At 41.1% G+C, this 16,222-nt stretch overlaps 1 protein-coding gene across 2 annotated transcripts; it reads right to left on the reverse strand.

Annotated features, from left to right (window-relative positions):
• Window positions 1-125: 125 nt before the first annotated feature.
• LOC137293563 (interferon-induced protein 44-like) lies at window positions 126-16,058 on the reverse strand. Of its 2 annotated transcripts, none has more exons than XM_067824190.1 (8): window positions 15,969-16,058; window positions 6,068-6,264; window positions 5,289-5,633; window positions 4,305-4,360; window positions 3,888-4,070; window positions 3,393-3,539; window positions 2,557-2,746; window positions 126-2,101 (listed from the first exon to the last, which is right to left on the reverse strand). In XM_067824190.1, the coding sequence occupies exons 2-8, from the start codon at window positions 6,249-6,251 to the stop codon at window positions 1,842-1,844; spliced, it is 1,365 nt and encodes a 454-aa protein (XP_067680291.1). In that variant the 5' UTR covers window positions 6,252-6,264; window positions 15,969-16,058; the 3' UTR covers window positions 126-1,841. The 2 variants fall into 2 exon arrangements, with proteins under 2 accessions (XP_067680291.1, XP_067680293.1); XM_067824192.1 differs by lacking the exon at window positions 15,969-16,058 and adding an exon at window positions 8,728-8,786.
• Window positions 16,059-16,222: the final 164 nt, after the last annotated feature.

Below are 16,222 nucleotides of genomic sequence, written 5' to 3' on the forward strand. Positions count from 1 at the left end.
TTTAGATAACGGGATGTAACCTGTAGATATTACCTTGTACATCTGAGAGAATATTACGTTTACATTTAAAGTTTACCTTTACTTCCCTACGTACATTTATTAACCAGAAAGTCAAAGAGAGAGTCAAAAGCACAGATACATTTTAATGTTGAAAACAAACAATTCTGTACACTTGTTCTCATGGTCTGCGACCTTACACTAACAAATGATACATTCACAGAAGTATAGAAAACAATATGTAAATAATACGGCATCGTGATATATTTGATCTACGTAAAAGTGTATACAAAGGACTCGTAAAAAGGATTGTAAACATCTGAGCGCGCAATATCAACACATAATGCGTATCAGCTCGATACCATAAAAGACCATGTAAAAACATTCAGGCGAGATTCAACACGTTTGTGTTATCAAAGAGAAATGCCAAGAAACATTTTATTTGATTTCAATGCCCGTTTTTGTCAGATATTACTAACATATATTTTCACTGTGTTTCAGTAGAATGTTGCAGTTGTAGAATATAATGTTAATCTGATGATCACCCCAGTACGAACATCCTATTAGTTTCCGAATTCCTCATGTAACTGGGTCTCCCTATCAATCTATACGGAATTATCTGGTTTTTGTTTCAGTAGAATGTTGCAGTGGTTGCAGAATATAATGTTAATCTGATGATCACCCCAATACGAGCACCCTACTAGTTTCCGAATTCCTCGTGTAACTGGGGCTCCCTATCAGTCTATACGGAATTATCTGATTTCATGCAAATGATAATATTACTGACAACTGTCTCCATAATGTTTCAGCAGATATGTCGTTTAAGCCACAGCATAAGTTGCTTTTGATGAACACAGTTACATACTGAGCTTTACTACAACCCACTATGTCTTACTGCTTGACAAGTATTAGATGAGCCACGACCTGACAAATGACCCCAATTTGCATATATGGGAACGCCCTCCAGAACATTCCATTTGAAACAAAAGGGAAACAGGTTGTTGTCTAAATATTAATATGTTCAATTTCCTCGTGCGAATCGTGTCTTGCTTAACGAAATCTCTCTACGAGACACGTGATAAACAGTAGCGGTATTGATTTCACGCCACCGTCAGCGTGTATTGCACGTGTATTGCACGTGTATTGCACGTGCATAGTCCCCGACCTACCTCATGTAGCTGTAGCAGTCGAGTGTATTCGTCTACATTCCTTGTCCAGCCTACTTGTCACAAACGCATTTACTGCGCAGGCTCATCTAATACGTGTCAAGCAGTTTAGCCTGTCTCACAGTCCCACAACCGCCTTTTCCTTTTTGACCAGCCCTTTCTGTAATACGAAGACCCGGAATGGGGCAAGTCTAGATTTATTCAAGTTCGGCGTCTGTTATCATGTGAAGCAAGTGTACATTTAGTCAGCTTCAATGTATTATCGTCTGGTGCAAGCATAGATTTATTCAGATTCAAGGTCTGATACCATATAAAGCAAGTCTAGATTTAATCAGGTTAGGGGCCCGTTATCATCTATAGCAATCTAGATTTATTCAGCTTCGGAACCTGTTATCGTCTGAAGCTAGTCTAGGTCTACTTTAGTCCGTCGTACAGACCCTGAATTATGAAAATGAAGAAAGTCTCAGGGCTCCATTTCATTATATTATTTTTTTCACTATGGACGTTTTCACTAAAATATGTTCATTTCAGAGACTAGGTGTTAGTCTAGGTCTACTTAGGTTCAGGGATTGTTTCATCTGGTGCAAGTCTAGATTTATTGAGGTTTAGGGTCTGTTATCATCTGACGAAAGTCCAATTCTAGTCTAGATATTCCGTCGAAGTGCTGTCAAAAATATACTACTGAAACAGAAAGTCGTCTGTGAACCTCATCATCTGCCTGAAGCTGAGAAGAGTGAGTCTATCCACATCGTCATTCAGTTCACTCTCGTGCTCGTAGTTCTTCACGGGGAAGACGTGAGATCGAGGCAGCTCAAAGAGTGTGGCAGTTTGCTCCACCAAGTCCCGGACCTGGGTGCTGTGGAGCGCCAGAGATAGATTGTTGTTCACCATCATGCTCACCTTGTCGATCTTAGTCAACAGCACTGTCTGCGGAATGCCTGAAACACACATGGACATACATAAGGACACACATGAGAAGAGAGAGTTAATTTGTACATGATCTCTTACTTTAAACTGATTGCATAGTTCAGCGTATCAGGTGCGGGTGGGGTGGGATGTGTTACTTATAAAGGGAGATGTACACGTTTCTCCATAAAAAGCAGCATCACACTCCATCAATTATGAACTCTTCCTTAGATAAAAGTGTTGAAAACAAGATAAGTGTGTGTTTGTCAAGTAACACACACGCACACACACAGAGAGAGAGAGAGAGAGAGAGAGAGAGAGAGCGAAGCGTGATGTTGCGGAATATTGCTAATATATATATATTAAACTCACTCATTCACTCACTTATTCAAAATATAATAAAAGACAAGAGTCCACAATTTTCATTAAACCGACATTGCATATGTAGCACCTGATATGCATATATTTTTTGCAAAAGAGGTCTTACCATCTTCGTTGGCAGTTTTCTTTATTTGCGCAAACGCGTCCTTCACCCCTTGCGGTAGACCATCGATCACTGTGCCGTCAATGACGAAAGCAACACAGTGAATCTTCTGCTGTAACAGCTCCTCCTCGCGCTGTGTCAGCTGCCTTTCTGGCTGTCTATTCCACAGGTTACTCATCAGTGTTAGCATCCTCTGTCCCGAAAATATCTTCATCGTTTATTATCAGGATCAAGAATAATTCAGTTGAATACAAGGGCCACCATGTAGGAAGTGAATCCAGATTCCAGGGTGGAGACACATGCTTATGGTATGTCTAGAATATGTAAAATTCATTGGTTCACAGCTCAGTGTACATAAGATAAGGTTTCAGGAAGGTACTTTTTGTCTTTACATTAACAAAGCATACGTTTATGTTTATAGAGCGACGTTTCGTTCCTTACACAGTAGTTATTATCCATAAAGTCTTATGCTTTATCACTTAGTCGCCAACTTGTAGAATGCTACCAAACAGTTACTGGCAAACAAGGACAAGTTGTGCATCAACCTAACAAATGGCCCGTGTTAGCATGTATGGGTGCCGCCAACTGGCGCTTGCCATTGTGAGCGAATGGACCCCAAGTTGTCCGCGATCAAGTGTTGTGCGAAGGAGTCTTATGAGCAAGGCGTGTGCAGCTTTACGCGGAATCAATTTCATCGTCCTGTACAGCACGCGGCTCTAGCCTCAATCTGCTCTACCTTTCACGAACTAAATGGGTTTGATCACTGACGCCTACGTCTCGTAAACGCGTTCTTACCCTTATCCTTGTTTTCCAGTAGTATGATGACTTTACACGCTTACCATGGAACTAGGCGGGCGTCCTCGTATGATGTCTTGGATGTCCGACACCATACTCTGGCTCATTCCTTGTTCAAATCCCCGTGTGTCCCACAATCGTAACTTTAGTGGCTCCTTACTAGGCTCGGTATAGATACTGTGTTGTTCATTCTGGAGCAGTAAAGAAGACGTGGTCAAGGAGTGAGTGAGTTGAGTAATATTCCAGCTATATAGCGGCGGTTTGTAAATCATCGAGTCTGGACCAGACAATCCTGTAACCAACATTGAACATTGTTCTTCAGTAATCCTGGCTTGTCATAAGAAGCGACAAAAGGGATCAGGTGTCATGCTCGCTGACGTGGTTGACATATAGTTAGTTAAGGACCTCCGCCGTATAGCTGGGATATCAAAGACAGACTTTAGTTGGATGATAGCTGATTACATGCTGGATTACATGCGAGTAATACAACTACACTGTATTGTCTGGCTACTTGTTTAAATCATGATTTGTCCCTGCACCTGCAGTGTCAGACTATGCGGTGCGCTGCCGGTGGGCACAGAGCTTGTGACGTGACCTCTGAAAGCCGATGTAAGACTGTTGAGGTAGCTCGATTTCCCCGCTCCTATCTGGCCAACCAGGAGTATAGTTGTGAACTGCAAAGCACCGGGAGGCTTGAAACCTTCTAAGTCCTTTCGTAGAGACTGAAACATATCATATTGTATAATCAGATCATACAATATAATATTTATGATGACGTGTGTTCACGTTATACATTGTATCGTTTCCTCACAGCAAATCTTGAACTATACTGTTTTAATGTATGTCAGTTTCATTGCAATCCATTGCAATAACTTTTAAACATCAGATAGAATCGTTTCACCCAAGTTACACGGCTGATTGTTTCACTTACTAATGAAATATCACAGTTTATATACCTCAACCGCAACATGAGTGACATTTCGCCATGCCTTTTCAACATACTCTTTGTCATCTGAAATAGAAATTATGGAAATTGTGTCTTTCTCGGTGTAAAGTGGAGAGATCAAACTGCTAATCAGCGAGATTGCCACGTCTTGTTTATGTATGGCAGTAACTGTGATCCCAGGTAATCAAAACACAGAGTGTTTGCAGCTTTGTGGGAGGGTTGTAGATCGGTAACGTCATGATACAACGTAATAACAACGTTGAGGAAACGTTGTCCTTTGGGCTCACGCTTCTCATAACTTGGTATCACGATAGAGTTTCTGTAAAATGTTTTCTTCATTATTCGGCTACTGCTTCAGAAACACACGACCAAAACAGCATCATAATGTAAATTGACGCATAAACATAGCTACGATACATAATAGCGTTCACTACATGAACGCTATGTATCTTAGCTAGCATAAATTAAAACATTGAAGTGAATGTGTGCTTTGTTTATACGTACTGTCCATTACTGGTAAAACTATCCAACTATTAAAGTTAAATAGAACGTTAAGACGTGAAATACGTTAGCATCAAATAACTTGGCGACGTTACGTCGACGTATCACAACGTCAGGTCACAACTTTGTCACAACGTAATTCCACAGTGTTACTGTTGGATTGGGCTCAGGTAAATCAGTGTCTGGAAGTGGGAGCAACCATAGACAAATCTGACCATCTACTCCTCTTTACTTCAAAAGTGTTGGGAGGTTTTCCTACCGGGAATGCCCACGCCCGTGCAGCAGAATATACACTCGACTCGCCAGCATGGTGGTTCATATAACGTTAACGCCAGAGAACAACTCTGATCATGTACCCAAACCAGGCGTAAAAGGACAATAGTAGTAATAGTAACACGAAGTAATGACTATAATCTATAATAATCTATGGTGCCCAAGAGATTCTTTCATAACGTATGTTGCTGTCAATGTACGTGACCATGATTAAACTTACCAATGACAAGAAATACCTCGAACTTCACAACCTTCTCTGGACCGTCTGTGAAGTTTAGAATTTGTGGTTTTTCAAGCTTGTATGCTTGACCTATTGCTGTTCGCACTGTGACGCTCGCCTGATGACCAGTGTCAGTCTGTGTGACAATATCCTTCTCTCCGCCCTGACCACCTCCAAATGTTGGTCCATAGCTGCTGTGGCAGTAGATGGCACAACGAGGGATTCTGACTGGGTTCTTCTTCGGATTGAAAGTGCCACGATCGAACAGCTGGAATAGAAAAGCTCTTTTGTCGTCCTTGTATCCGGGGTTAGAAGAGGGCTGCCAGGACTGTCGCGTATAGCCACCTAGAATATCAGACAAAAAATTGTCAACAAGAAGATGACCTTAGAAGAAACTGTACCCCATTCCGTTCTTTTCACGTTGTTTCTTGTGTGAAATTTGCAATAACCTTCGATTAAACGACGAAAACCAAGGTTCAGTTACCCTTATAAGTACAAGATATGAAGCCCATTTCTGCTGTCCTCTGTCGCGATATTGCTGGAGAACTGTAAAATGGGGTGTATTAAACTAACCCATTCACGAGTACTTTGCTGAAAATGATCTTCAAACGGATTTTTTAAGCGAAACCTCGTTGTTGTGACGTAATGAAAAGGAGGCATTTGAAGTATGTGGAGGATTTACATTAGTCACTGTGAGATAGATCACTCTGAGAATATTTACTAGTTAGCTCAGTTTCGCGTGTGTCGTCTGGAACGTCCTCTATTTAATATAGTCGTACCGAATACACTGTCGTGATTGGTGTAGAAGATTGTAACGGTAGATTCACTTCTGTCACAGCACTTATGAAACGCTTCGATCTGATTGTAGTGCTGGGAACTGTCAAACAGGATCTTAAACTTATGGCTCTCCCCAAGCCACTCCTTAAGCATTTCCTGGCACAGAGGGTTGAATGACATCGCCATGAAGCACAGGTGTCTAGAACAAAACACATGTTTAGGTTACTGCACTGGTGTCTAGAACAGTAAAAATGTTAGGTTAATGTACTGGTGTCTAGAATAAAACACATGTTAGGGTTACTGTACCGATGTCTAGAACAAAACACATGTTTAGGACACTGCACTGGTGTCTAGAACAGCATGCATGCTCGGGTTACTGCACCGGTGTCTAGAACAGTACTATGCTGTGGTTCCGGCACCGGTGTCTAAATAAAAAACATATGTTTAGGTTACTGCACCTGTGTCTAAACCAAAACACATGCTAAGGTTACTGCACCAATGTCTAGAACAAAACACATTCTAAGGTTACTGCACCGATGTCGAGAACAGTACACATGTTTAGGGTGCTGCAGTGGTGTCTTGAACAGTAGATATGTTTCGGATACTGCACTTGTGTTTAGAACAATGCATGTGTTTAGTCCTAGGGTACTGCACAGGTGTCTAGAACAGGACATATTTTAGGCCTAGATTACTGCACTGGTGTCAACAACAGTACACGCGATTAGGCCTAGGGTACTGCACTGGTGTCTACAACAGTACACATACTAGTGTTACTGCACTAGTGTCTAGAACAAAACATGTTTAGGTTATTACACTGGTGTCTAGAACAGTACATACACTTGGATTACTGTACTGGTGTCTAGAACAAAACACAAGCTAGGGTTACTGCGCCGATGTCTAGAACAAAACACATGTTTAGGTTACTGCACTGGTGTCTAGAATAGTACATACGCTAGGGTTACTGCACCGGTGTCTAGAACAAAACACATGCTTAGGTTACTGCACTGGTGTCTAGAACAGTACATGCACTTGAGCTACTGTACTGGTGTCTAGAACAAAACGTTTACCAGCTAGGGTTATTGCGCCGATGTCTAGAACAAAACACATGTTTTAGGTACTGCACTGGTGTCTAGAGCAGTACATACGCTAGTTCTACTGCGCCGATGTCTAGAACAAAACACATGTTTAGGTTACTGCAATGGTGTCTAGAACATACACATGCAAGCGTCACTGCACCAGTGTCTAGAACAAAACACTCACTAGGGTTATTGTACAGGTGTCAAGAACAAAACACATGTTTAGGTTACTACACTGGTGTCTAGAACAGTACATACGCTAGGGTTACTGCACTGGTGTCTAGGACAAACCTCGAGCTAGAGTTACTGCACTGGTGAATAGAACAGTAGACATGATTGATTGAAACATATAGTATTCAATTTAGAAACGCATTGGGCACAAGTTATCCTACTTAAACAGGCCCTCTCCACATAGTTACAACAATACGTTACAACAAAGTTCAGCAAGAGGCAGACAAAGGGTAAAGATATGTACAGATAGAGTTACTGAAATTGTTTAGTGTTGTGGATGTAGCTATGTACGGTTTTAAAAACATTCTGATTTTCACTAAGCGAGAGACCTGCATTGTCATTTAAGATGAGATTAATATCAATGCATGTTCTATGATTCACAATATTTTCTAAAGAAGTAATAAAATGTGATCTCTTTGAATTATATACAAAGGACATTCAAGAAAATAATGAAAAGCATTTTCACATTTATGGGGCAATACTTGCAAAGTGCATCATTGTATGCAAAACATTTAGCTTCAGTTCCTTTTTTCATATGAGAAGTATACGGGCGCACATTTTTCTTTCACATGAACTGCAGTATTAAATGACACAAGAGAGTTACAATTTCTGATAGCTAAGGGGATGTTATTCCATAGATGAATTGTTGATTGAATAAAGGATTAAGTCGAATATCGAAGTCTTGTACTGGGTTGAGTGTAATTCCTGGAGTTTCTTAATCCATAGTTCGTTCGATTGCCTATTGCCTATTCCTGGTATCTCATTTAATCACACAATGAAAAGAAAGCGACCTAAAACTGATCCCTGTGGAACTCATGCTTTTACAACAAAAGACTTAGAGAACGAGCCACGAACAAAAACTGATTGACTGCAACCACTTTACTGGACTTCCTTTCACGAAGTTTTAAAGTGATCATTAGTCACTACATGTGCGGTAATCATAGTGCAATGTTGAGGAATGGGAGTTAATGTTAACCTTAGTAATGGCTGCTTCATGAAAAGACGCCTGGCCACGTCTGCACAACGTCATGAGGCCACTGGGACGGTCCGTGGGACGGTCCGTGGCTACACATTTCCAGTATAGACACGTGGGAGAATGCTATGCACGGGCCTGTGTCTTGGGAAGGAATCGCTTTGGTGGTGGTTCTAGTCCCGTGATGATTTGGGATGGAATAACAGCAAGCCAAAGAGCTTCTTTGGTGATTGTTCAGGACAACTGGGATCAGATTCTTCGACATGTGGCAGTTCCTTTTTGCACCGTCATGGCCCTTGGTTAACATTCAAACAGGACAATGCCCGCCCTCATACGACAAGGGTTGCTATGGATTTCTTGCAACACCATAACGTTGACTTACTGTCTTGCCTTGTGACATCCCACAAGCCTCACTTGCACGTTTGACAGGCTCTATGTGTCGTCGATGCACTGCTGTTCTCAATGGCGGTGGTGGACATATTCAGCTTGTGACATGGTCGTGTGACCCCTGTCCCGCTTGTGGACTCGTCATTGTGATTGACTTTTCAATTGAAATTCTCCTGATTTGTTATGGTCTCATGATCCCTCCATTAAAGTGTGTGCGTACCTTTGACATTGTTTTCGTACTTATAAACTGGAATACTATTTTGGCAATGCAGAGTTTCTTTATGTGGATAATATATATAGAAGTGTACGTAATTGTCTTTATGGATAGCCTTTAAATTATAGCTTACACAAATGAGCAGATTCTGATACCTTTCAGTAAGGACTTAGAGCAACAAATTATCAAAAATGCAAATTCGACTCATAAGGGTGAAAAATAACGCGATGAAGAAAACGCCGCGAAATTGGAGTCGTGAAAACCATACACTAATTTCACCCCTACTGGAGTGAAAAGTGGATTCAACAGTTGTGCTGCGCTACGCACATAGCGCATGTGTACTGAATAGGTTTGCGTAGCTTGAAGCAGGATGCCCGGATTATATGACACGTATGTGTCTGGCTGCCGTCTGCTTATCACAATATGCAATACTCAACTTCAATCAAATTGCAATTTGAACTTATAACCTATCAGGCTATGAGACCTCATCGTTTTGGTACGCAGAAACGGTTATCAAAACTCCTTCATGTGAGCATTGGAGTGACTCAGTCCCTGTCCAGCCATCATCACGTGTCAAGCACCTTGGAGTAATCACGGACTGCTTGATGTTATAAGTAACGCTCAGGCACTCAAAACTGCTCAAAATGCAAATTAACAGTAACGCTTTTCAGCAGAATAGGCTAAATCCGCAAGTACATTGATGTATGGAATCCGAGAAGGGACATTGTCGCGTTGTCGCATTGTCTCCCTCTCAAAAACAAGCAAAATGAGGCAAAAATTAACCAAAGCGCAATAATGCGACAACGCGACATTTCGCCTGTTTGTCGCATTGTCGCGATGTCGCGTGTCGCGTTTCGAATAACATTTTGTCTGTTCCTCCAAAGAGCGACACGCGACATAGCGACACTTTTCACGGTCAAAATATGTCGCGTTGTCGCATTGTCGCTCTATCTACGATGTGTAAAAAAACCTAAACATTTACTAAAACGCGACAATGCGACATATTAAAATGTCGCATTGTCGCGTTGTCGCTTTGTCGCCCTTTTCGATTACCGATGCGCATGCGTAGAAAGTAAATTATAGTACGCATGCGCAGGAAAGGTTAAACTCTATTTCACACTTCAATGGTCCTTTCGCTACTTCCAATGGTTTTTAAAATGAAGTAGTGCTTGGACTGACTGACTGACTTGCAGTTGGACTGTTTTTCTTGAACTTAATGCAAATCTTCATTGTTAGTTTGAAAATTATTTTATATATAAATGTATTTAGTAAATGAAGTGTGCTTTAGCAGCAAGACAAATATTTGCGCGACTTTTCATTGTAATGAGGGCACACGTTTGCCTTGTCATTCAAGATGGGGCAATTTGCTGTGCAGATTAATGTCTCTTTGTCACACCAGATAGTTATTATCATACGTTCGAATCCCAGCACCATACACATTCATCACTTTGAACATTTCGCCGATATCCAGATGACAGGTTGTGAGAAACTGAAATATTGTTAAAATTCAAGCCACATCGGCAGAAACATCAGGTCATGTCCTCGAATGGGTCACTATGTTCCAAAATGTGGCTCCTGACACAGTTTCGTGGTACAGTCCTGTCCGACGCTGATGAATTTGTCTGAGATCTGCCTCTGTTCAGCCAGCAGTGGATGGATACCAAGTAGAATGAGATGTCACGTAACCACCCGTCACCTCAAAGACAGTTAAGGTCGGCTTTGAACGTGATAATGGGAAAACGCCATACAAATGGACTATTATCATTGTGATATACTATCCCAAGAAATAAACGCATAGACGAGAAATCTGTTGAGAAAAGTTTCAAACGTGTATAACTCGTCCATAAATAGACTTTAGTGCAGGAATTTTAGATCAGTAATGAGTGCACGTGCTTTAGAAGAAGGTAATGTCTATAAAACAAGAAATATACTTCTAGACAGCGAAGACGTTGATGACGACGTAGCCACGACCCTGACGTCGGGTTTTCTGGTTCTCAAACGAATCTCTTTCAGCCTGTTCCGTACAGTTTGACCTGACATCCTCTGAAGCCCAGGTTCCCTGGCTGTTGTGCTCTCACCCGTGGGAGTACCATCACGTAACTGTAGTATGTACCTATTTGAGCTACAGTGGTAACTCTAGGTCTGCTTGAAAGGGGGCGGTGATTTCTTATATCTGTTTGGCTGCTACGAGCTGAAAGTCATTATATCTTGCTCAGACTAACATTCAGACGCCTGGCAACAGAACAGTTGTAAACATACAAATCGCCTATGCGTTTCTTTTGGAGGGATGGTTTATTAGAAACGATGAAATAGCTTGGTAGTGTTGCGTACCCTTGAAGTGCCAGACACCAACTCTCCCTCCCTCCCTCCTCCTACTCTGCGACGCTCCACTCCATTCCACACCACACCTCTCCTCTCCCCTCATCCTCCTTCACTCCTCCGGCGCTCCGTTCTACCCCACTCCACCCTAGCCCACTCCTCTCCTCTCCGCTCCACACCGTTCCTCACTCCTCCACCGCTGCACTCTCTCAAGGTTTGGGAAGCTTTGCAAATTAGCAAGGTATTTCAATACAATAATGTGTTGTCATGTCTGTTTCTAGTTCTATTTGAATCCTGTCTTATTAACCCCTCACATGAGATAATTCACCATATATCTCACACTTTTCTCATATGGATACTTGATCAAACGATACTTATGTACATGTATCGTTTCAAACATGCACCTACTGAATCATAATAAGCTTCTGCAAAATGGACAGTTTGAATACGCCATTTCATTAACCACACACCCTTAACCCACACACTAACACGGCAACATGGATGTTCATTTAGCATTGTTTTGAGTTCGAATCACGGATATCTCAGCTCTTAAAAAGCATATAAAAACAATCATGCTTGTGATAGTTTCTGGATTCCGCCTTAACTAATAAAACGAGACACGCGACAACGCGACATTTTCACGAAATGTCGCATTGTCGCGCGTCGCTCTTTGTTAAAATTTTGATCAATGTATGTATGGTAGCTTAATGACTAAAACATGACACGCGACAATGCGACAACGCGACATTTTGATGAAATGTCGCGTTATCGCATTGTCGCGTTTTGGTTTACATCTTATAACACATACTGTAGTCAATATTTTAGCAAAGCGCGACGCGCGACAATGCGACATTTCATCAAAATGTCGCGTGGTCGCATTGTCGCGTTTTAGTTAATATCTTATTATACATGCTGTGGTCAATATTGTAACAAAGAGCGACGCGCGGCAATGCGTGAATACGACATTTCATCAAAATTTTATTAGTTACGGCGGAATGTAAAAAAAACTATGACAAGCATGATTATTTTTCGATATTTTTAAAGGGTTCAGATAGCCAGGGATCGACATCAGAACAATGATAAATGAACGTAAATCTAGCCGTGAAGTCCAGAGTGGTTGAGTGTCGTTGCTTAACAGAATGGTTCTATTCAGACTGACCCTTTTGCTGAATTTTTTTTTGATATAGCAGCCGTAGGTTTGAAACGATACAAGTACATATGTATCGCTGGATCTAGTATCCGTATGAAAAAAATATGAGGCATATTGTGAATCAGTCTATGCGCAGGATTAATAATATGGTATCAAATAGAAATGAAAAGGGGCACCACAATACATCATTGTAATGAAATACTGTGCTATTTATACCAATAAACCTTGGATGAGTGGAGTGGAGCGGCGAGAAGAATGAGAAGAGTGAGGAGGGAAAGCTGGTTTCTGGCACTACAAGTGTACGCAACTCTACCAAGTGATGTCATTGTTTCTAATATCCTACTGCTAACAATCCATTCGTAAGGCGTTTTCCCATTATCACGTTCAAAGTCGACCTAAACTGTCATTGAGATGACGGATGGTTAAGTGATATCTCATTCTACTTGATATCCATCCACTGCTGGCTGAACAGAGGCAGATCTCAGACAAATTCATCAGCGTCGGACAGGACTGTACCACGAAACTGTCAAGAGCCACATTTTGGAACATAGTGACCCATTCGAGGACATCACCTGATGAATTTGCCGATGTGGCTTGAATTTTAACAATATTTTAGTTTTTCACAACCTGTAATCACAACCTGTCATCGAAATCTCCAAAGTGATGAATCTGTATGGTGCTGGGATTCGAACGTATGATAATAACTATCTGATGTGACTAAGAGACTAACTCTGCTCAGCAAATTGCCCCGCCTTGAATGGCACCGGTACAGTGCGCCGTAATTACAATGAATAGTTGCGCTACTAATTCGTTTTGCTGCTAGAACACACTTGACTGGCTAAATCCATTTGCAATAAATACGTAAAACAATAAAAAAAGATTTGCTTTAAGTTCAAGAAGAGAAGGCCCATTGCAATTTCGAGCACTACTTCATTTTAACCATTTGAGATAACGAAAGACCAGTGAAGTCTGGAATAGAGTATAACATTTTTTGCGCATGCGTAGATTCATTGACTTTTGTCGCATTGTCGCGTGTCGCGTTTCAGTCAATTTGTTAAATGCATACTATGGTCAATATTTTAATAAAGCGCGACACTCGACAGTGCGACATCGCGACATTTTGATGAAATGTCGCATTGTCGTATTGTCGCGTTTTAGTGAATTCTTACATATCTTAGATAGGGCGACAATGCGACATATTTTGACCTTGAAAAGTGTCGCTATGTCGCGTGTCGCACTTTGGAGGAACAGAGAAAATGTTATTCGAAACGTGACACGTGACACGCGACATCGCCACAATGCGACAAACAGGCGAAATGTCGCGTTGTCGCATTGTCGCATTGTCGCGCTTTGGTTAAGTTTGGCCTCATTTTGCTTGTTTTTGAGAGGGCGACAACGCGACAATGCGACAACGCGACAATGTCCTTTCTCGGATTCCATGTTGATGCGGACACTAGCAAAACTCTCAAGAATTCCTTAGTCTCGTCAAGAAACATAATCCGTGTACTGTTCAATCTGTTCAATCCTTCAAGACGTCTCTAAAAACATTTTTGTTTAGCCATCAACATTTTTCCACAGTTTTTCTGAAAAGCACCATTGATCAGACCAAGTCTGGACATTAAGCGCTATACAAATGAATTATTCCATTCTATAGGCCATACATGAAGAACCCTGACGGTATCGGCAAATGAACCAGCCTATGGAAGCATTCGTTACACTTGACAGCTCACCCACAGCTCTGGCTGGGTTTTGTATCCCGCATGTTTTCTTTCGAGCGTAGTAAACCCAAGTACAAAATATTGCACTTTGGATTTGATATTGTACGCTTATAATGTCGTTTACTTTTTTTTCAGCAGTGTATGGTATATGTCATTAACAAATGATAATTGGGTTTTAATTGTGTTTATCTTTTTGGTTGCATGTAAGTTTTAAAGTTGAAATAATTCGAAAAGATGTTTGGTGCATTCTGTTCCTAAGCGTGTTTCAGAGTTTGTCTTTGATGATATGAGGTGCCTGGAAACACGACGTTAAAGATTGAGTCGCATTCCATTACTATCCCTTGAGACAAGGAAGGTGACACTTCAGAGGTACAATTTCACCCAAGTCGATGTAGACTTTTCGTTCTGAGTTAAATTTTGTCCTGCCTGCTGAGTCCATGGCGTGTACCAACTGACATTTTTAAACTAACGTGCTCATGTGAACTGATGTACTTCGCTAGGTAAAAGAATAATGTAATTACAATACTGAAAAAAAAAATTACCGGCTGCCACAGTAACCGTCAAACTCTCCGCCAAGAAACTGTACAACAATCGCTAACAATAGTATGACGTCATAATACGATGCATGCAGAGCACAGATTTCCAAACCCGTCGATTAGCTGCTTAGAGTTTACTATATACACATTAAATCTATTTATATGCTTTATTTTGATTAGTTTATATTTTGAATCGTTTGGGCACTCAAGTTCAACATAATCAAGCATTTTCATATTGGTTTTAATCTTATAACGTTAATATGTTTCGAAGATGTTTAAAATCCAGTCGCCATTTTGTTCACATATCGTATACTGCAGTCTGTAAAGAGCTTATCGATCTTCAAAATAAAACAGAATGATATTTTGTACATTTTACGATAACCTTCTTCCTCCGGTAATGTACGCCTCTATGTAACAGTATCATCCCTCACCGACTTCCGCGGTCGAGGGACCTGCGAATAACGTATTTATCACCTCAGTGTTGATTTTGAACTGTTTGAAATATGGGTATCGGTGCCTGTGTGAATCAAACTATTCGAATCTTACATGTTGCTGTTGGCATTGTCTTAGTAAAGACTCCGCGGTGTAATTCAACTTCTTAATATTCACAGGGACTACACTTGAACGTATTTGTCAAAATGTACTTATGTAGCCTTATAGCCGTAGGCGTTGGCCGTACTAACCCTCCCTCCCTTTCTCTCTGTCTGAAATACGTAGCTTTTGGTAAAAAGGTATTCATGACAGCGTTGAATGAAACAAATATATTTTACGTTTCGTATTTCCATTTTTGTGTTGATGGGACGGTGTGTGTGTGTGTGCGTGCGTGCGTGCGTGCGTGCGTGCGTGCGTGCGTGCGTGCGTGCGTGCGTGCGTGCGTGCGTGTGTAAGTGTGCCCGTGTGTGCATGCGTATTACAAATTATTTCGGAAATATGCCTGCTATGACGTGGCACTGGAATCACCTTTAAATTGTCCTACTTTCGGTTTCGTTTCAGTGCAGTTTACTTTGATTTCACCTTTGATGAAAAAGGACATAAACACATATAAATATGTACAGCTAAAAGTGATTATCTGTCCCGGTGATACAATACTAAATACTGGTAACAGAAACGATTTAAATATTATTGCTTTCTACTTATTTAAGTATTATCATTTATTTCGGAACTACACACATAATAAGATGCTATAATTAGTAGTACCCCAAACCATTTATCCCTTCGGTGTTTTTACCAGTCGATGGGTGAATAGATACTTAATAAAATGTTCATACTGGGAATATGGTAACTATCGCTACCACTTACCGTTATTTCACAGTAGTGAACATGACAGATCGAGCGGGACCCACAGTGTTGCACATACACCACCAGCATTTGATTGTGGGAATTGCAATTAAGGGAGGCAACTCGTGTAGCTACTTCAAGGCTTAGGGTTCCACTACACTATATATGAACTATATGCTCCCCGAGCGAGGACCGTATAACAACTCAAACGGACTGAGGCTTGTCACAGCTGTAATTGGATGAAAGAGTGTATGATGCATATAGGTTTAAAAGCA

Source organism: Haliotis asinina, chromosome 8 (genome assembly GCF_037392515.1).
Source record: "Haliotis asinina isolate JCU_RB_2024 chromosome 8, JCU_Hal_asi_v2, whole genome shotgun sequence".
In the NCBI taxonomy this organism is placed as follows: domain Eukaryota; kingdom Metazoa; phylum Mollusca; class Gastropoda; order Lepetellida; family Haliotidae; genus Haliotis; species Haliotis asinina.